The sequence below is a fragment of the Saccopteryx leptura genome, chromosome 2 (genome assembly GCF_036850995.1).
Source record: "Saccopteryx leptura isolate mSacLep1 chromosome 2, mSacLep1_pri_phased_curated, whole genome shotgun sequence".
In the NCBI taxonomy this organism is placed as follows: domain Eukaryota; kingdom Metazoa; phylum Chordata; class Mammalia; order Chiroptera; family Emballonuridae; genus Saccopteryx; species Saccopteryx leptura.
In genome coordinates this window covers 185356797-185376484 of record NC_089504.1, presented here as the reverse complement: position 1 = coordinate 185376484, position 19688 = coordinate 185356797, and the positions used below count along the sequence as shown (strand labels likewise).

Sequence of the window (19688 nt, the reverse complement as noted above, 5' to 3'; positions counted from 1 at the left end):
CTTGAGCAGAAGGTCGTTGGCATGAACAAGGGGTCACTGGCACAGAGTCCCCAGTCAAGGCACATATGAGAAAGCAATCAATAAACAACTAAAGTGATACAACTACAAGTTGATGCTTTTCACCTCTCTCTCCCTTCCTCTCTCTCTCTAAGAAAAAAGAAAAAGCCTGAAATATTTGCAAAGCAAATCCTTTAGATGTCATCAGAGAGATTGCTAGTCTCACCAGGAAGACTGGGTATGGAAGAAAAATCTCTCTAGGTGTATTTTCAACTCCTCTTTTTTTTCTTTTTCTTTTTTGTGACAGAGAGAGGGACAGACAGACAGGAAGGGACAGAGATGAGAAGCATCAATTCTTGGTTGCAGCACCTTAGTTGTTCATTGACTGCTTTCTCATATGTGCCTTGACCAGGGGGCTACAGTAGACCGAGTGACCCCTTGCTCAAGCCAGTGACCTTGGGTTCAAGGTAGTGAACTTTGCTCAAACCAGATGAGCCCATGCTCAAGCCGGCAACCTCCGGGTCTCGAACCTGGGTCCTCCGCATAACAGTCTGACGCTCTATCCACTGCACCACCGCCTGGTCAGGCTCAACTTCTCTTTTCTTGACATCTTCCCTGAGAAGGACTGAGCTTCGGAACCAGACTGCTAGACCAATCCACAATAAAAAGTAGTTTCTTGAAGGTTCCCTTGGGGGTAATGATTAAAAGAGCCCAAGTCCACAGGGGTTAGTGAACCCTCTGGAATTAGCCAGAGAACTTGCAGTAGTCAGAGATCCAAAGATGAGGGAGGCAGTCTGGTACTCCTGGGGCCCCTTTCACTTCTGAATCATTAGCTCCATAGTTAGTAGTCCTTTGGGATTGTCTAAAACTACTGCAAAGCTCAAGATGATGCAGGTGACTTCCCCACACCCCCACTCCCCAACCTCCACATGCAAGAGAAGCAGGATAAGCAGGATTTCCCCAGTTTTCTGCTTGGAGAAACTGAGGTTTAGTGCCGTTAAGTGACTTGTCTCAGGGCTCATGGTGAGACTAGAACAAGAAAAAAACACAAGTTTCCTGCCTTTCTGAGATGTGCTGTTTTCACTAAACCATCTTGCTTCCTTTCGAAAGCCAGGGTACTCAAGGCCTTCATGGATCTTTTGCTTTTCTCTGGTTCTAACATAAATCAAGGCAACTTTTCCTTTGGTTTAATCCCTGTAGAAATGGGACCTGTTACTTAAAAAGGAAGAACAAGTTGAACAGGCTCTACCAAGAGAAATATGCTAATGCAATTGTGTGCGTGTGTGTGTGTGTGTGTGTGTGTGTGTGCGCGCGCGCGCGCGCGCCAGAGGCCAGACAAGCACTAGGTGGGCAGAGCAGTTGAAGCATAGCATTCAGCTGTACTGGCTCAGGAAATGCATCTCATTCTTGGACACCTACTCACATGGCCCCAAAACAATTTCCAGAAGGGTCTGAAGGAGTTTTCTGAGTTGGACTTTGTTCCTAGTAGTAAACTGAGCTCTTCTGCTTTTTAATTACTCTTAAAAGGTGCTCTATGACACATCTTGGGCAAAATAAGTCTTTAGCTGCCTCCAACTGGTCTAAATGCCAAGTTGGTAATGCTGGAAGTCAGAGGGGATTCAGATTCTGCTGTTCTCAGTCTTGGTATTCTGAGATCCAGGAGCAAATCAATAGATGAACTTCACTATTTGTTCAATTCCCCTGGTGACACATCCTTCCAACCTTCCTGCTCCCAGTCCCTCAAAGCACCTCCTCTCCTGCCTGGCCAGGCAGGCAGATCTTGTGTCTCCTTAGAGAGGAACTGGGTCAAATTAAGCAGTGCCATTTAGAGACATACCACAGGGGGAGGAGCTACAAGGAGAGAAAAGATAGTTACAAGACAGGTTTGGCTCAAAGGTCTTAGAAGGAAACTGGCTTTATAGCAATACAGACATTATTCAGTGATAGAGGTAGGCACACTGTGTGCTATAAATCCAGTTTAACAAGCTGAATGAATACAAAACAACTAGAAACAACTAGTACCCCAATTTAAAAGGAAGTATCTCTGTGAAGAGAGAGAATAGGTTGGTCACTGTAACTCTGGAGACAAAGATTTTCTTCCCTGTTCTTCTGAATCCATTTGGTGCCATAATAAGAGTCCTTCATGGCCCTGGCTTTCTTCCATCAACACGATGCCACATATGAACAGAAATGGGCATCTCTTCCAGACAGATTTCCCATCACACTTCCTCACAAGCAGCAGCTGAGGACTAATCCAAAGTCTGGCTTCCAAGATCAGGTCAGGCATCAGCTACCACCCCCATCTCCCCATCTCCACAAAAACATTCCTACAGTTTTATTGGTGACAAAAATGTCAGAAAGTCAAGTTTTCTCTACATAGTGGCTCTGGATGCCTGAAATAAGATGGACATAACAAGGAATTAAAGCTCTTCAAATCCTCCAAGGAATCTTGTTTGACCCAGTGACACTCTAAAATCAAAATTTAAAACTAAATACAGTACACTCCATTTGGCCTAGCAGCGGGTAGAAAGGTGGTGAGGAGGATATCGTTGGTAAAGAGATTAGGGGTGGTGGGTGACAAGAATCCAGGCCATTGTTTGATTATTATTCCTGAAGCACAGTAGAGGGAAGTGGAATTGTTTCTCTGATTTCCTTAAGTACCTGACACCTGAGGTGGATCCCAGGGATTATTATTATTATTATTATTTAAATATTTTATTTATTAATTTTAGAGAGGAGAGAGAGAGGGGGGAGGAGCAGGAAGCACCAACTCCCATATATGCCTTGACCAGGCAAGCCTGGGGTTTCAAACCGGTGACCTCAGAGTTCCAGGTCAATGCTTTACCCACTGCCCACCACAGGCCAGGCCCAGTGATTATTACGACAGAACTTCCTACGTGTCTGGGAGCAAGTAGTTCAGGTACTGCAAGTAGACCAAACCCACACCACCCTCTGCTGCCTGTGCCTTCCTCAATTGATTAAACTGAGCAAAAACATGTTGAAAGCACATTGCTGGCTCTGCTTTCTACCAGGGCTTTGCATAAATGGGGAGGGGAAGAGGTGGAGGGTAGCGGTGGAATTAGGCATTGTCTGCAACCTGACTGCACACCCCTTGCTGGGAAACAGACAGGGACATCGAGCAATCTGCAGCTCTGAAATGATCTTTAGGGACAACTTAGTCCCCTCTGAAAGAAACCCACCAACCTTTTCTCAGCTCATGTGTGTCTTTACAGCCTCATTTTCTCATCAGGCTGTAGATGGTGACCTCCTGTCTACATATAACACAGATGAAGAAAGCTCAGCTTCATTATCCAAGTGCTTGGGGAGCAGTGCAGATGGGATGAATTCCCAGGTCATCCTAGGAATGGTCAGACTCTAAAATAAGAAGGGTAAGAGCTGGAAACACAACACCTGGGCAGTGGGAGAATATCACCTCATTGTCTCCTGTTAGAGCTCTGATGAATGCATCTTTCTCTTGTTCTTTGCACTTCCCTGTCCTCCCCATGTAGACTGTGGAAAAGAGAGAAAGCTAAGGTTTATGGGTGGGAGGAGAAACAATCCTACCCCTCCCATGTCTCATTTCAGAACTTAAGCAACTAAGGGCCAAACTGAACAATTTAAATCACTAGGTATAATGCACATGAGATGATACCTCTAGGTTTTTTGTGGCACACTTTTTTTTTTTTAATTTTATTTATTTATTCATTTTAGAGAGGATGGGGGGAGATAGAGAGAGAGAGAGAGAGAGAGAAAGGGGAGGAGCAGGAAGCATCAACTCCCATATGTGCCTTGACCAGGCAAGCCAGGGTTTTGAACCGGCAACCTCAGTGTTTCCAGGTTGACGCTTTATCCACTGCGCCACCACAGGTCAGGCTGTGGCACACTCTTTTTATTTTAAAATAATTATTTTTAGTGTGTGCGCAAGAGAGATAGAGAGATAGGAAGGGAGAGAGATGAGAAGCATCAACTTGTAGTTGCATCTCCTTAGTTGTTCATTGACTGCTTTCTCTTATGTGCCTTGACTGGGGGGCTCCTGCTGAGCCAGAGCCCATGACCCCAAGCTCAAGCTGGATGAGCTCATGCTCAGGCTGGTGACCTCGTGATTTCGAATGCAGGTCCTCAGCGTCCCAAGCCAAGGCCTTATCCACTGCGCCTCTGCCTGGTCAGGCAATCTGTAGTATACTTGAGTATATAATCCTTTTGTGTATAGAAATACCTCCATAGGCCTGACCTGTGGTGGCGCATGGATAAAGTGTTGACCTGGAATGCTGAGGTCTCAGGTTTGAAACCCTGGGCTTGCCTGGTCAAGGCACATATGGAAGTTGATGCTTCCTGCTCCTCGCCCCCTTCTCTCTCTCTCTCTCTCACTTTCTATCTCTTCTAAAATGAACAATTTTTTTTAAAAGGCCCCACAAAATCACTGCTGTTCAGCTGTATGTTTGGGCAGGGTTAGGGAAAGTAGAGCAGGGAGTTCACTTTGAGTTTTATAACGATCAGTTTTGAAGCCAAAGATGTCAAAAATAGGGTAAGCTCCATCAAGTGAAGCTTGAAATTACATACAAGTCTCAATTAAGTATTCTGTCTGGGGTGGGGTAGGGTGGCAAAAAGGTGGAAGGGATAGCAACTATTGCCTTGGTGGCAGTCTTGGACAAAAGTCCCTAATTCATGCTGATCAGAAGAGCTTACTGTTGTTTGGGCCAGAGAGATACTTTTAGGCTCCTCTGCTAACAAAAAACCTTGCTCTGACAATGCAATTTAGAAAGCCTCTCTTCATGTGGAGGGTCTTGAAGCCGGGTTACTCTAGGACCTGGGGAATCTTAGAGCTAGAATGGAATTGAGAGATATCTCTAATTTCTTGTTTTTTTAAACTGAAGAAGAAACTAAGCCCAGAGTCACCCTTATGGCTAACTATAGAAGTAAGACAATTAGAACCCATATTACCAGTATGGGTGTCTTTCCACTCTGGCACAAAGTTAAATCTTGCCATAGCTGGAAGGTTTGGGGACACACTACTCGGTCAATTTCTTGGGTGATAAAATAAGTATGTAGTTTTTGGGTCTACACCTTAGTGACTGAAATCCTTGAATTAGAAATACAGGTTTATGGCTCAGAAAATAAATAATCCTCTCCCTCCCATGTTTCTTTTCAGAGATTATAGGCCTGAGGAAAAAGCCAACCTAGATACTCACTAAATATCTTTAAGGTAGAAACAGGGGTTCTTGGCTCAAAGATCATGTGAGCATATGTATCTCAGCAGAGTTTACAAGGTTGATACTATCCCCTGGGATGGGGGACAGGGAAGGTGAGGGACCAGGCAATTCATTCCCATTCATTCTTCTGATAAACCTTGAACTTCTCCCTCTCTGTTTCTGATAGAGTCCACAACTCTTCTGAGAGGGGAATGCAAGTGAAATAGCCTGGAATTCAGAGCCTTCTCCAGCAGGGTCAAGAGACAATAAAGAAAGGGAGTCCCTCTGCCTGTGGCATTGTCTGTACCCACAGGGTCCCACACTCTTACTTGTTCCCACAAAGTAAAATGAGGCTAGAAATAGCTGCCCAACAATCATTTATTTTTTTATTTATTTTTTTTTTGGCTGTTTTGTGTGTGTGCTGAGGGAAGAAGATATGGCTAGTTTAAGAGAAAAAAATTCCTTTGTGGAAGTTGGAGGATAGTAAAAGGTGGGATGTTCCTCCCATGTTGGGAAGTATGGGCTGTAGATTTAAGAGGAAATAAAAAGAAACTTTCAGTTGCAATTTCACTGGAAAAAATTCAGGACTTATTTCTAACCCAAGACATGAAACATGCTCTACCCTTAACCTACTGGGAGGGGATTACCCAGAAGCCACAATTGAATTAACTGCACTCAGTGGGCAACAGACATTGTTTTGCTTGAGACATCATCTATTGACTAGGATAAGATATAATTCTGAAACTGCCAAAGTGAAGGCAGCTCCCAACACCCTGGGGCCCACCCCAGAAGCTCCAGTGAAACCTTTCCTGCTTTCCAATGCTAAGGCTACTTGCTTCTTTTAAGACTTGATTTTTATCTCAGGACCCACTCTTCTGACTGTTCTCATGACCCCGGGAACTGTCAGGATTCTCTGGTTTTAGGCTGTTAGTGGGGAAGGCTGAACTTCCCCACATACCACAAAGCAAGGTTCACTGACCTACTAGTAGGCCCATGAGGGGATAAGGGATTCCTGGCTAGGGATTTAACATACCCTTACCTACCAAACAAGGTGATACACTTCAAGATGGTCTGATTTGGTCTTTTATCTGGTCTTGTCCTCAAAATGTGAATTATATTAAGTGGAAATATTCTAGGTAGTCAGGCACCTGCTTTTAATGCTTCCTAAGGATATGAACATGTGAACTTCATCCAGGCTAAGTGAACAGATGGCAGTAGGGGAAGATAGCCAGGCCTCAACAGTCTTCAGCTTGGCTGTGATGAAGACTTGGAGTTGACAGGTGAGTGAGTCAGGAACATCAAGTTTACCTGTTGATGCTTTGAGGGCTCAGGCTGGGGAGGATAGGGCACAGCTAGAGCTATTAAACATGTAAGTGGGAGTCAATAAGAGACACAACAGTAGAGTTTTGCTTATGAAAGAAGGGACTGAGGCAAAAGAAGGTATGCAAAGCTTGACATGTGGTTGGTAATAAAGCAAAGTCTTCTGGAAGCAGAGTTAGTAAATTCTTGATTTTGAAGGGGGAAAAAGTGTACCTTATTTCCTAAAGACCTCATATCTAGAGGTCTATGTTCCATTACATATTTCATTGTCTCCAGACAGGACTAGTCAGGATTAAACACACACACACAAATGGAAAAAGTGAGAGTTCACAACTCTAGCAAACAAGGAGGAAGAAAATACCTGGGATGGGGCTGTATGAGGAGGTACTGGGAGGGCTGTTTTAGTTTAGACCTGCTTCCAAATTCTGTGACTCCCCCTCTCCTCCCCCTAGTTCTGCCCCAGGGCTTCCTGTTACATTTCTTTTTTAGGGCTCACATACAGTGAGTCTCTTCCTTCTCAGCTATGCTTCTCAGGTTCCCTAAAGTTCTCACCCTACACAGTATCGCAGATCGCACTTTTCACTCTATCTTCAGTTTCTTCTCTAACTTAAGTTTCTTCCGCTTTGCTCCTTGTCTTCAAGATCTTTCCCACCTAGGCCTGTCTCCCCCTCCAACCTTCTCGACCAAACCCTACGGTCCCTGACTTTTTCCCGGTAGGTACCCTCTCTCTGCTCCTCCTTTCTCCGCGGTGTTCCTCTGTCCTACCCCAGCCTTACTCTACTGAAGAAACTTGCACACGCCAGTCTCTACATGTCCTCGGTCCTCTGCCTTGACCCATTTCCCGCTTTTTTAGGACCCCTATGTTCTTGTTCTGCTCCTCTCAGTCCCGGCGCCTCGCGCCGAACTCCCCATGGTCAGCCCCCTCCCGCGTGCTGCAGACCACCCTCTAACCGCCGGCCAGGCGTCCAAACCTCCCCTCACTTCAAGCCCAAGCCCCTCAGGCCCCGCCCCCGCCAACTCAGGGCCCGCCCCCGCATTTCGCCCAAAGCCCCGCCCCTCACTCACCTGAGGCAGCTCCGCGTGCGCGCAGTCGTGGGCGGGGGGGGTTAGAGAGGGGACAGTATTGGGGGAGAAGGGGGCGGGACAGTGGGGGTCCCCCACTCTTGCCAGAGGGGCCCTGTGCGGGGTGTGTGTGGGGGTCACTGAGGCGGTGGCAACCGGGTCGGAGCCGGAACCCGGGCGCTGTGCAGCGGCGGCGGCTCCATCTCCATCAGCGGCTTCACCTGAGGAGGAACGCCCCCCCATAACCATCCCCCATCACAGCCGTCTCCCCTCCCGCGTACAGCTTCCGGTCCCACTACCCTGCGACAGGCGGCATGGACGAACACCGAGCGCCCCCAAGCCAGGGGAACTGCTGGGGAAAGGAGAAGAGCTAGGGGAGAGTAGCTGAGCGCCGAAAGATTCAAGTCCAAAAGGCGCGGTCTAGTGCAGAGGGTAACTCAATGACTGCCCCTTCATCTGCAACTAATTTGCAAACTTGGCGCACACGGGACACCTCAAGCGTCCTACCACTTCTGCCCCTAAGGCCAAGTATTGCTCCTGAATCTCTTAAGACAGTATTAATTTTAACCTCTTAGCATTCTTTACCTTTTCAGCGAAGTGCGTAGGAATTGTCAGGGGGAGGGGCTTAAGTGTGGCAAATAATTTTTACTCTTGGGGGTATCTTGAGGTCAGTCACCTAAGTCGGGCCGCAGATGCTGACAGACCTCACAGAAGCCCCATTTCTTGTCTTCCCTGCACCTGTTTCCGTCCTGCCCTTCCTCCAGCTATTGCTTTGGATTATCTCACTACACGTACCAGTACCAGTGCACCTCCCTCCTGGAACATGCTTGCTCCCCAAATTCAAGAGGTCCCAAAAGTCATGTTATTTCCTTATTTTTAACTGTGTAATCTTAAACAGATACTTTATTGATATATTTAGAAAAAGTGTAACTCTAAAGGGATAAGGTTGCACTGCTAAACAACCCTTGGCAACCCAAAGAGGCAATAGAAAGTCACATACCCATTTTTTTTTTATAGCGAGAGACAGAGAAATAAGAATCATCAGTTCTAAGTTGCGTCACTTTAGTTGTTCATTAATTGTTTCTCACTCGTGCTTTGACCAGGGGCTCCCAACTGAGCCAGGGACCCACTGCTCAAGCCAGTGACCTTGGGCTCAAGCCAGCGACCCTGGGCTGTCCCAGGTCAATGATCTCTCCATTGCACCACCACTGGTCAGGCACATTAACACTTTTTCTTACACTGTCCACATTCTCTGAAGAATGCAAGAAAACCAAAATAGTGCCTCAGTGATAACAGGCATTAGAAGTGGGTCAGGAAAAGAAAACAGTGCTTGTTTCCCACTGGTAGCCCGTTGCTCCAACAGCTCTCACCTCCTAGCATAGGGTCAGTGGCTAGAAATATGTAACAGTGTCAAAGAAGGGTGGTGACTGGGTGGAAATGTGCAATGTGTGTGCCTATGTGTGCTTAGAAAGGCACAGTACAAGTTTCTGATCCAAAAAGGGGAGAGATGGAGGGAAAGGTTTTTCTGTTGAAATGAAGCTAAAGGATGGATGTAGAAAGGGGTTGAGAAAGCGGTTCTGAGGAGTAGATAGTTTCATTTCACCTTCTCATGGGGCAACATGGACATGGACACGGTGCCAGGCATTGCTGAGTACACCTCGCAGGTTCCAGATTGGGGCCACAGTGTCTGGCTGCACATTGTAGCTGTCATCTACAGCCTTACAAACAATGTTCAGTTCCTTTTTCCCAGGTGGCACAGGTGCTTGCAGCTGCCATAGCCGCCAGGCCCAGGCCTTTCGGGGACGCTGTTCCTCTCCATCCAGCTCAGCCACCTGCCAGGTTAAGCCCCCATCCAGAGACACATCCACCCTGATTACAGCCCTTCCACCACCACTCCATGCATAGCCCTTGACAGTCACTTCCCCTGACTCTACAATCTCCCCATCCTTGGGCTCTGTGATGGCTGACTGGACAGGAAGTTCCTGAATAGAGGGAGCCGAGTCAAAATCTACAGAGTCCCAGTCCACAGATGGAGAGAAGCCTTTGTAATCTCGCCTCTGCCAGTGGCTGTAACTTTCCTCTGGTTCCACACTCACTTTGCCCAGCCATTTGACATGGCGGGCACCCACCACACCAGGAACCACCACCCGCACAGGAAAGCCATGGTCACGAGGCAAAGGCTGCCCATTCATCTCATATGCCAGCAGGACCTCAGCTTCAGGGTCCATGGCCCGAACCAGAGGGATTGATGCTCCATAGGCAGCCCCTGTGGGGTCTGAGTCCAGTCCCTCAAAGCAGACATGGGCCTCAGTTTCACAAAGCTGGTGACCAGCCTTGGCTAACACATCACAGAGTCGTGCCCCACCCCAGCGTGCAGTGCTAATGGCCCCAGTAGTCCACTCCAGACCTCTTACTTCTTTTAACTGATTCATCTCAGAGCGTCGGTTGCCAGCACACTGTAGAGTGACCGTAACCTCATACTTGGGGAACTGGTACAAGTCATCCAGGGATAGAGACAGTGACTGATGCCCAGGTGGTCCTACTATATGCAGGCGATAGGTGTCTGGGTCCAGTTTAGGTACAGGCAGATGGTTTCGAGTGAAGAAAATAGGATTTGGTGTGATGTAGTTTTCAGTCAGCAACTCAGAGGGAGGTTCTGCATTAAAGGGGCGCTGGCTGTTGATCTTCAGAGCTGGGTGACGTCTAGGATCATCAGCATAAGGATCAGAGGTCTTCAAGGTGGAGGGCGTCTTGTCTTCAGGCCTCAGGTCCCCGATCTTGTACTGAGCCAGTATCTCATGTATGTGGGGCTGGTTGTGAATGGCATAGAGGTCCCAGAAGGGTTCTAGAGGACCCCCAGCTGCTAGCATCAGCTTTGCTGGCCCTCCTGGGTGTAGGTCCACAAATTCTGTAACATCAAAGACCTCAGAACCCAGAGTCACCCAGATCCTAGTCTCAGGGCTGCTGTGGGATTTTACTTCCTCCCTTGTGTATATGCGTGGTGACTTCTGAGCAGCCTGCAGGCAGGGCAGGGGTGAGGCAAAAGAGAATAGAATACTAAGAAGGAATCACAGCACTGACCTGGAATGCTGAAGACACCGCTTCGAAACCCCAGGCTTGCCGGGTCCAGGCACATATGAGAAGCAACTACTATAAGTTGATGCCTCCTACTACCCTCCCCCTTCTCTCTCTCTCTCTGAAGTCAATAAATAAGATCTTAAAAAAAAAAAAAAAAAGAAAGAATCACTATAGTTCACCCTGAGACAATCCACATAGTCATGGCCAGTAGGAAGTGGAGGTAGTAGATTTCACCTTGACTGTGCATGAAGACAGTGTCACTGTGGGCTCTGTGGTAACAGCCTAGCTTGCCTGGGGAGCTCACTAGGGTCCCTTTGTTCTGACAGAGAAGTTTCTTCCTTTCCCACTTACCCTGCAACGGTGGTCATGATAGGCCAACACTGCACCGAGGCCTAGCAGAGTCCCCATGACTCTCCATCTCCTGGTGCTGGAGTTATTTCCAGAGAAGGCAAGGCTGGGGCACTGGGGCTGAAATGAATCATTTGTAGAGCAGGACTGACTGCAGAGCCTTAAGTGGGTAGACTTGAGTCTGGAAGAGAAAGGTCTTCTTAGTAGCATACTTCTGATCAGTGAGGCATGGGGTTTACCTCTCCCTGGTTGTACAGATGAGCAGAGCAAGAACTATAGGCCAGGCACAGAAGGCCACCAGAGCAGAAACCCCTGAGTGCCTAGCAATGGGCAAAACTGGGAAAACAAGGATCTCAACCTCCAGGGTGACCTTTCCTCCCTTAGCTGGCCATGTGGTTTAGACCCCTGATTTCATATCACTGGTCATGGAATTCAGAGCCTCCTCTGGAACTTTCCACCCCTGGCATATCACAAATCATATGGTTTTAGACCCTCTTAGAGGAGGAACAAACGAGAAAGCCAGAAAATAGGGCATAAGCATTAACCCTCACAGATAACATCCAGACCTCAGTTACGTTTCAGCTCAAGATCCAGAAAATCAGCAAAACCAGACAAATGAAAGCTACAGCTGACCTCAGGACCAGCTGCATTGACTAATGGCCCCCTGCCCTGGCACTGACTGATTAGTGGAAAACACAACCCTGAAAGAACACACCTGGAAAACTAATGAATATCTATTAAGATCCTACCTTGGGACTTCCCCTAAAAGACCCACCATTAAATCCCTTAGGATAGAGGTGCCAGGGTCCTCTCCCTTCTGAAAGCAGGCCTACACCTTCCCCTTCCCTTTCCTTGTTCTCCTCCTCCCGCCCCTGCCCTGGCACATATTCCTTGCTCCTCTCTCTCTCCTAAGTTCTAAGGGATCCATGAGACTTGCAACAGGGGAGCAGTGAGCAGCAGCAGCTTGTCCTGGCCTAACCCCCTGAACCTGTCTCCAAGGTTCCCTTTACTCTATCTTCCTGTATGGTCAATAAATTCTTCCTTGCTGGATTATGTCTCTTGATTGAATTCTTTCTCTCATGAAGATAAGAACTGCCTGACCAGGTGGTGGCTCATTGGATAGAGTGTCGGCCTGGGATGCTGAGGACCCAGGTTTAAAATCCCAAGGTCACTGGCTTGAGCAAGGGGTAACTGGCTCACCTGACCAGGCAGTGGCACAGTGGATGGAGCGTCAGACTGGGATGCAGAGGACCCAGGTTCGAGACCCCGAGGTCGCCAGCTTGAGCGCCGGCTCATCTGGTTTGAGCAAAGCTCACCAGCTTAAGCCCAAGGTCGCTGGCTTGAGCAAGGGGTTACTCGGTCTGCTGAAGGCCCATGGTCAAGGCACACATGAGAAAGCAATCAATGAACAGCTAAGGTGTCATAATGCGCAACAAAAAACTAATGATTGATGCTTCTCATCTCTCCGTTCCTGTCTGTCTGTTGCTGTCTATCCCTCTCTCTGACTCTAAGAGGAAAAAAAAAGGGGGGGGTCACTGGCTCAGCTGAAGCTCCCTGGTAAAGGCACATATGAGAAAGCAATCAATAAACAACTAAGTACCACAACTATGAGTTAATGCTTCTCATCTCTCTCCCTTTCTGTCTATCTCTTTAAAAAAAAAAGAAGATAATTAAGAATTGAGGTCTCTTTGCTCTCCCTCTAACAGTTCCTTCAGCTAGAACTTAGTTCAGGAATCGGGAACCTATGGCTCGTGAGCCAGACGTGGCTCTTTTGATGGCTGCAGCTGGCTCGCAGACAACTCTTTAATAAAAAAAATAATGTTACCTGACCAGGTGGTGGTGCAGTGGATAGAGCGTTGGACTGGGATGTGGAAGGACCCAGGTTCAAAACCCCAAGGTTGCCAGCTTAAGCGCAGGCTCATCTGGTTTGAGCAAGGCTCACCAGCTTGAGCCCAAGGTCAAGCAAGGGGTTACTGGGTCTGCTGAAGGCCCACGGTCAAGGCACATATGAGAAAGCAATCAATGAACAACTAAGGTGTCACAACGTGCAACGAAAAACTAATGATTGATGTTTCTCATCTCTCCGTTCCTGTCTGTCTGTCCCTATCTATCCCTCTCTCTGACTCTCTCTCTGTGTCTCTGTAAAAATAAATAAATAAATAATAACGTTAAAAATATAAAACATTCTCATATATTACAATCCATTCATTTCCTACCGCTCATGTTCATGGTTGCGAGTGCCTGGAGCCAATCACAGCTGTCCTCTGGGACAACACCAAATGTTGTGTTTTTTTTTTTGTATTTTTCTGAAGCTGGAAACGGGGAGAGACAGTCAGACAGACTCCCGCATGCGCCCAACCGGGATCCATCCGGCATGCCCACCAGGGGGCGACGCTCTGCCCACCAGGGGGCCATGCTCTGTTGCAACCAGAGCCACTCTAGCGCCTGGGGCAGAGGCCAAGGAGCCATCCCCAGCGCCTGGGCCATCTTTGCTCCAGTGGAGCCTCGGCTGCCGGAGGGGAAGAGAGAGACAGAGAGGAAGGAGAGGGGGAGGGGTGGAGAAGTAGATAAGCGCTTCTCCTGTGTGCCCTGGCCGGGAATCGAACCCTGGACTTATGCATGCCAGGCCGACGCTCTACCACTGAGCCAACCGGCCAGGGCCAGACACCACCAAATTTTTATTGGATAATGCGTAAGGTACACGGGTCGTTGTATGGCTCTCACGGAATTACATTTTAAAATATGTGGTGTTCATGGATCTCTCAGCCAAAAAGGTTCCTGACCCCTGACTAGTTTCTTTTTTTCTTCTTCTTTTTTTTCTTTTAAGATTTTATTTATTCATTTTAGAGAGGAGAGAGAGAAGGGGGGGAGGAGCAGGAAGCGTCAACTCCTACATGTGCCTTGACCAGGGAAGCCTAGGGCTTCGAACCAGCAACCTCAGCATTTCCAGGTCGATGCTTTATCCACTGTGCCACCACAGGTCAGGCCCCTGACTTAGTTTCTTCAGGAACAGGTGGGACAAGTGGAATCTGGCTTACCACCACTTCCTTTTAGGCCATCATCTCAACTATCTTATGTGGTAGAGAAGACATCAGAAAGATACTGGCTGACCTGTGGTGGCACAGTGGATAAAGCATCAACCTGGAAACGCTGAGGTTGCCGGTTCAAAACCCTGGGCTTGCTGGGTCAAGGCACATATGGGAGTTGATGCTTCTTGCTCCTCCCCCTTCTCTCTCTCTCTCTCTCCTCTCTATAATGAATAAAGCAAAAAAAAAAAAAAAAAAAAAAAAAAAAAAGATACTGGGAGTGGCAGATACTCGGAGAGAAAGATAGTAGGGATGGCCTACCTGCAAGCCTCTCTGAGCCCCAGGACCACAGCTTTGCGCAGCAGCAGCATTGTGGTAGACCTGTAGGAGGAAGATTCTGGGATCAAGATAGGAATTCCTGGGAGGGGATGACATAAGGGCTGCTTGAGGGAATAGGTGGGTGGAAAACACAGAGGTGGTCAAATGGAGAGACTTTCTCTGTGGCAATAAGGCCAAAGGGTAGGAGAAGGGGTCCAAACGGGCCCTTAAAGAAAACGTGGAGACCAACTATACTGACAGAATTAAATTGGTGGTGGTGGTGGTGTTGGTGGTGGAATAAGAATCTTCTAGAATCACCCATCTCCCATCCTCCATTCCACTTTTAGGCCTAAAAAGGCAAGTTTTATTTGTGAAGTCAGGAGTAGACAACTGAAGAGCAGACTAAAATAAGGACAGAGGTGAAAAATGTAGTGGTCGCCTAATGGGGTGAAGGGACTCAGATTCTGGAGTCAAACAGCTTTGGGTTTGTGAAACCCGCTCTGCCATTATTAACCAGTCCTGTTCCCTGGGCAACAAAAGGGAGCTTCCTCATCTATGAAATGAGATCTACCTAACACAGTTGCTGTGACCAGAAAACAAGTAATAACATACCTTTGAAAGGCCTTTCAGTCACCTCCTCCCTCTCCACCCACCCTAAAAAAAAATTTGAACCCAAATGGGAACTGGACCCCAATCACAGGTACCATTTCTCTACATTGTCTATGTCACTTCAGTGAGCTCAGCAAATTGAGGAGTTAATGGCCAGGGTGTCAGGGGATAGGCGAGAGAACCACCACCACCAATTTAATTTTTCTGCTCTCTGCCCAGCAGCACTTTCTTAACTCTCACAGCACTGAGCAGATCACTGACCCCAGAAGGTCCAATTGAGACGGGGTGAGGAGTCCCAACTGCTGATGAGACGCTAAAGAGGGGCGCAGGCAGAGAAACTGAGAGAAAGGAGTAGGAGATTATGCATTTTACTCCTGGCCTATGGTTCTCTCCCTCCCACCTGCCCTCAATCCCAGCAGAATTCCCACTTGAACCAGACTGGAGCGACACATGCAGGGCTGACCTGCAGGTGAACTCAGGCATGAGTTCAATATCCCAGGTTTGGGGAGGGGAAGCCTTCTGCCGCATAACATATGCCACCCCCTTGTGCCAGTGGTGGTCCCTCATTGCTCAGAGGTACTTTAGATAAGAGGATATGTCCAGTACCGGGGCACAAACACCTGGTCCCATGCCACTACCCAGCAGTTGGCACAGTGTTTTGTAGCAACACCCTGTGCCCCGGGAGTACCCGGGCAGCGGGAGTGGTAGTGGGTACCGGCAGTTTTGTTGTCCTTGAGGGTTCGAGGCAGCCAAATCACCAACCCTTCCCACTCCGCCTACCCCAGCCCCAACCCCCTTACCCTTTTTGATGTCCGCGCGATGAAACCGTCCGGCGTCCGGCGCCCGGAGACTGCTGGCAAGGGGGCGGGGCCAGAGCTGTGACGTTAGGTAGGGATTAAAAGATTATTCGCGTTCCTCGGCTCGTCCTCTAGCCATTGGCTAGCCGTGGACTGCCTCCTTGCTGCTGTGCCCGCCCCTTGAAGGCCAAAGCAGGCGGGCTGCCTCCCGGGCTTGAAGCTACGCGAGGTTACTTTTTTTTCCACCCCCAGCCGACAAGGAATGGGGCCCTCACTAATGTGAGGAACCTGGGCAGCGGAAGGTGAGGACTCCAAAGGTTGGGCTGAAAGGTGGGAGACTTTGAGATGACCCTACCCTGTCCCTACAAATGAGACTCAGGGTGCGTTCACTGGAGGAGGCCTCAGGATCCAGACAGCATTCTCCAGGCAGTGAGGCTCGCTTCTACTGTTTTTGACAAACATCTATGCTGTAGCTACAACAGCTCTGTTTGTCTTTTAGGGCAGTGGTCCCCAACCTTTTTTGGGCCACGGACCGGTTTAATGTCAGAAAATATTTTCACGGACTGGCCTTTAAGGTGGGACAGATAAATGTATCACATGACCGAGGCAAGCGTCAAGAGTGAGTCTTAGACCGATGTAACAGAGGGAATCTGGTCATTTTTTAAAAATAAAAGATTGTTCAGACTTAAATATAAATAAAACGGAAATAATGTAAGTTATTCTTTCTCTGCGGACCGGTACCGGTCCGCGGCCCAAGGGTTGGGGACCACTGTTTTAGGGAAAACAAGATCAAGCAATCAATTCTGTTATATACAAGAATGAGAGCAGAAACGATGCCTAAATAGTGGTTCAAAGACAGAGATTCCTTGGACTCCTCGAATTTCTTCCCAAATTATGGAACCAACAACACTGAATAGCCATCTTTTTAATTTTGGTTGTTAATTTTAAAAAATCGTCGTTTAACAAGAGCAACAACATATAACGCCCCAAATTAGGATGACTATAATCGTTCATAACCTCTGAGCAAAGGACACTAATAGAAATCACTTGCTATTACCCTTTTTTATCATTCGGTGCAGGACGAAAAACTTGTTTTTGTCATTGGCCAGCTCTGAAACCGGTGCAAACGCATCTACACTGCCCTCTAGGGAACAGAAGGCTACACTACAACCTTACTAAGTTAAGGTCATCTTTAATTCTGGAATATCATTTCCCCTCCCTTTCTGCTCTCCTAAAATTAACTAGAGATTTTACCAGGAATCAAGGAGTCATGGGGGAGTACTAAGAAATATACAGAAATGAGAAAAGACACTGAATAGGTGATTTTGGTTCTAAAGTTTTGCAAAATAGATTTTCGACTCAACAGTGTACAATGATATCATCAGAGAGGCCTGGTGTAAGATCTATCCTGTTGTAAAAAAATAAAATAAAATAAAACAACAGGATCCGAGGGCCTGGCGGGTTGGCTCAGTGGTGGCGGATTGGCTAAGTAGTACAGCTTTGGCATGGTGTGTGGATGTCACAGGTTCGATTCCTGGTAAGGGCACACAGGAAAAGTGACCACCTGCTTCTCCACCCCTTCCCTCACCCCTCCTCTCTCTCTTCCCTGCCTGCAGCCATGGCTCGATTGGTTTGAGTGCTGAGGATGGCTCCAAGGAGCCTTGGCCTCAGGTGCTAAAAATACTTCAGTTGCAAGCATGGCCCAAGATGGTTAGAGCATCAGCTTCAGATGGGGGTGCCTGGTGGATCCCGGGTCTGGGCGCATGTGGGATTCTGTCTATCTTTCCTGCTCTCACATAGAAAAGAAGAAAAAACAAAACAGAACAGAATCCAACCTGATTAGTGGTGGCCCAGTGGATAACGTTGACCTGGGATACTGAGGTCCCAGGTTCAAAACCCCAACGTCGCCAACTTGAGCATGGGCTCATCCAGCTTGAGTACAGGGTTGTGGGCATGAGCACTAAATTATAGACACAATCCCATGGTTGCTGGCTTGAAGCCCAAGGTCACTGGCTCAGCTGGAGCCCCCAGGTCAAGGCACATGAGAAGCAATCAATGAACAACTGAAATTCCACAACTGAGGACTGATGTTTCTGATCTACTTAAAAAAACAAACAAAATAGAACAACAAAAAAAATAGGATCCACACAAAGATACAGAGAATTTAGGAATTATCTAAAGCTACTGGGATAGGTAAGACCACCTACCGGTACTTTACTTATTTAGTGAAAGGAGGTAAGGCAGACAGATTCCCGCACCTGACCGGGATCTACCAGGCAAACTCGCCAGGGGATGATGCTCTGCTCATCCAGCAGTTACTCTGTTGCTCAGCAACCAAGCCATTTTCTTGGCACCTGAGGCAGAGGCCAGGAGCCACCTTAAGCAACCAGGGCCAACTTGCTTGAACCAATTGAGTCATGGCTGTGGGAGAAGAGAGAGAGAGAGAGGGGCGGAGAAGCAGATGGTCGCCTCCCCTATGTGCCCTGACCAGGAATCGAACTCAGGATATCCACACACTGGACCAATACTCTATCACTGAGCCTAACAGCTAGGGCAAGACTTCTTCCTAATAACAGAATCACCTCCTTGTGTGCCACACATATGCTGAACATAACCTTTAAACCTTAACTTTTATTTATTTTAAAGAAATTAAGACAGTGAGCAGCTAAGGAACTGATCAAGGCCACAGCTGGTAAGTTGGCAGAGACAGGAATGGACAATACCAGGTCTGTTTGGCACCAGTCCTCTTTCCTCTCTTTCAGATTCTTTGAATTTAAAACTCCTTCTGCAACCATACCTAATCTTTTCTCTGTATCATTCAAGCCCACCCACCTCCACTTAGACTGTGATAGACTAAAAGGCTTTACATACATTGGGAAACAAGAGCGGATCCAGGAGAAATTTTCCTGTTGGGGGAAAGCCACATGATTAATCAAAATGCTAGTTTGGTTGGTTTTTTTTAAAACCTTCTTTATGTAATGGGCCCCATTAAGATACTAATAAGGCAAAGGACCCTCTCCCTATAGAAATACACATAAATTTTTGCATAATACTTGAAAGGAGTCAAATCCCACCTCCTCCAATCTCATTCATTGTCTTTCTAAAGGTCCATAGACACTCCTCCCCCCACAAACACATTCTGTTAAAAGGACCTAAAAATGAAGCTATGGTCAGATTTGATGAGCTCTCTAGTGGCCTGGGAATAGAAATGATTCAATAGCAATAGAGGCTCTTTTCAAAAATTGGGTTATCTCACGATTCAAGAAAAGATTAGAGGGAATAAGGAGGCACAAAGATGCAGGGGAGGATGTGTTTCTTATTCAGTAAAACATTAATAGGGTACCTTTCTTCCAAATTTCTAGTACCAGTCAGACAAAGTTAAAAAAACAACACTCCAATACACTTTTCTTTTTTTTCCTTTTTTACTTACATTAAATACATTGATAAATCAGCAGTTGTATTCTGTTACCACGAATGGAAGAGGAAGAAAGGGAGTAAAAAGGCAAATGCTTTCTTAGAAGAAAAAAAAGATCCTCCCAAAAATGGTCAGAATGAAAAACGAGCTGGGAAATAAAAACTAAGATTCCTGAAGCCCAGCCGAGCTCAAAGGAAACAGCTGACAGGAAGTAGAAGGAGGACAACAGGTAGGCCCTGGAACAGAGGCCAAACCTGTCGCTAAAGGGGGTGGGAGAGGGGAGAAGTAGCCTGGAGAAATGGTTTCCCAGCCCCAAGGCAATGAGACATCCTTACTCCTGCCCCATGGGCCAGCTGCACAAAGACCTTCATTTCTAAGAGACTTAAGAGCCATCCTAGTTCTTCCACTTACAAGCACACTGGGTGCTTTTGGGGGCTAGTGAGGGTGCTGGGAAAGGAAGGCAAAACTGTGTGTTTCAGGGCCTCGGGAACTAAGGCTGCCCCTGGAAAGGAAAGTAAATGAGGCCTAA

At 47.4% G+C, this 19688-nt stretch overlaps 2 protein-coding genes across 5 annotated transcripts in view; both read right to left on the bottom strand.

Annotated features, from left to right (window-relative positions):
• Positions 1-8070, bottom strand: part of IKZF4 (IKAROS family zinc finger 4) — a 38994-nt gene extending 30924 nt beyond the window's left edge. For all 3 annotated transcript variants that reach the window (XM_066369728.1, XM_066369729.1, XM_066369730.1), the window contains exon 1: positions 7572-8070. The gene's annotated coding sequence lies outside the window, so the exon portion shown is untranslated. The remainder of the gene's footprint in view (positions 1-7571) is intronic.
• Positions 8071-8430: 360 nt separating this feature from the next.
• SUOX (sulfite oxidase) lies at positions 8431-15849 on the bottom strand. Of its 2 annotated transcripts, XM_066369718.1 has the most exons (5): positions 15748-15849; positions 15054-15285; positions 14342-14401; positions 10998-11175; positions 8431-10585 (listed from the first exon to the last, which is right to left on the bottom strand). In XM_066369718.1, coding segments are annotated over exons 2-5 (1650 nt in total). In that variant the 5' UTR covers positions 15056-15285; positions 15748-15849; the 3' UTR covers positions 8431-9175. The 2 variants fall into 2 exon arrangements, with proteins under 2 accessions (XP_066225815.1, XP_066225814.1); XM_066369717.1 differs by lacking the exon at positions 15054-15285 and having other exon boundaries at positions 15748-15823.
• Positions 15850-19688: the final 3839 nt, after the last annotated feature.

What these genes read in the sequence shown, in the direction of transcription:
- SUOX (XM_066369718.1), bottom strand. An exon ending in GGGCTCAGAGAGGCTTGCAG is followed by an intron (nt 11,176 to 14,341) that starts GTAGGCCATCCC and finishes TTTCTCTTCCAG; the next exon opens with ACTCAAGTCTACCCACTTAA. An exon ending in ATCATGACCACCGTTGCAGG is followed by an intron (nt 10,586 to 10,997) that starts GTAAGTGGGAAA and finishes CCCTGCCTGCAG; the next exon opens with GCTGCTCAGAAGTCACCACG.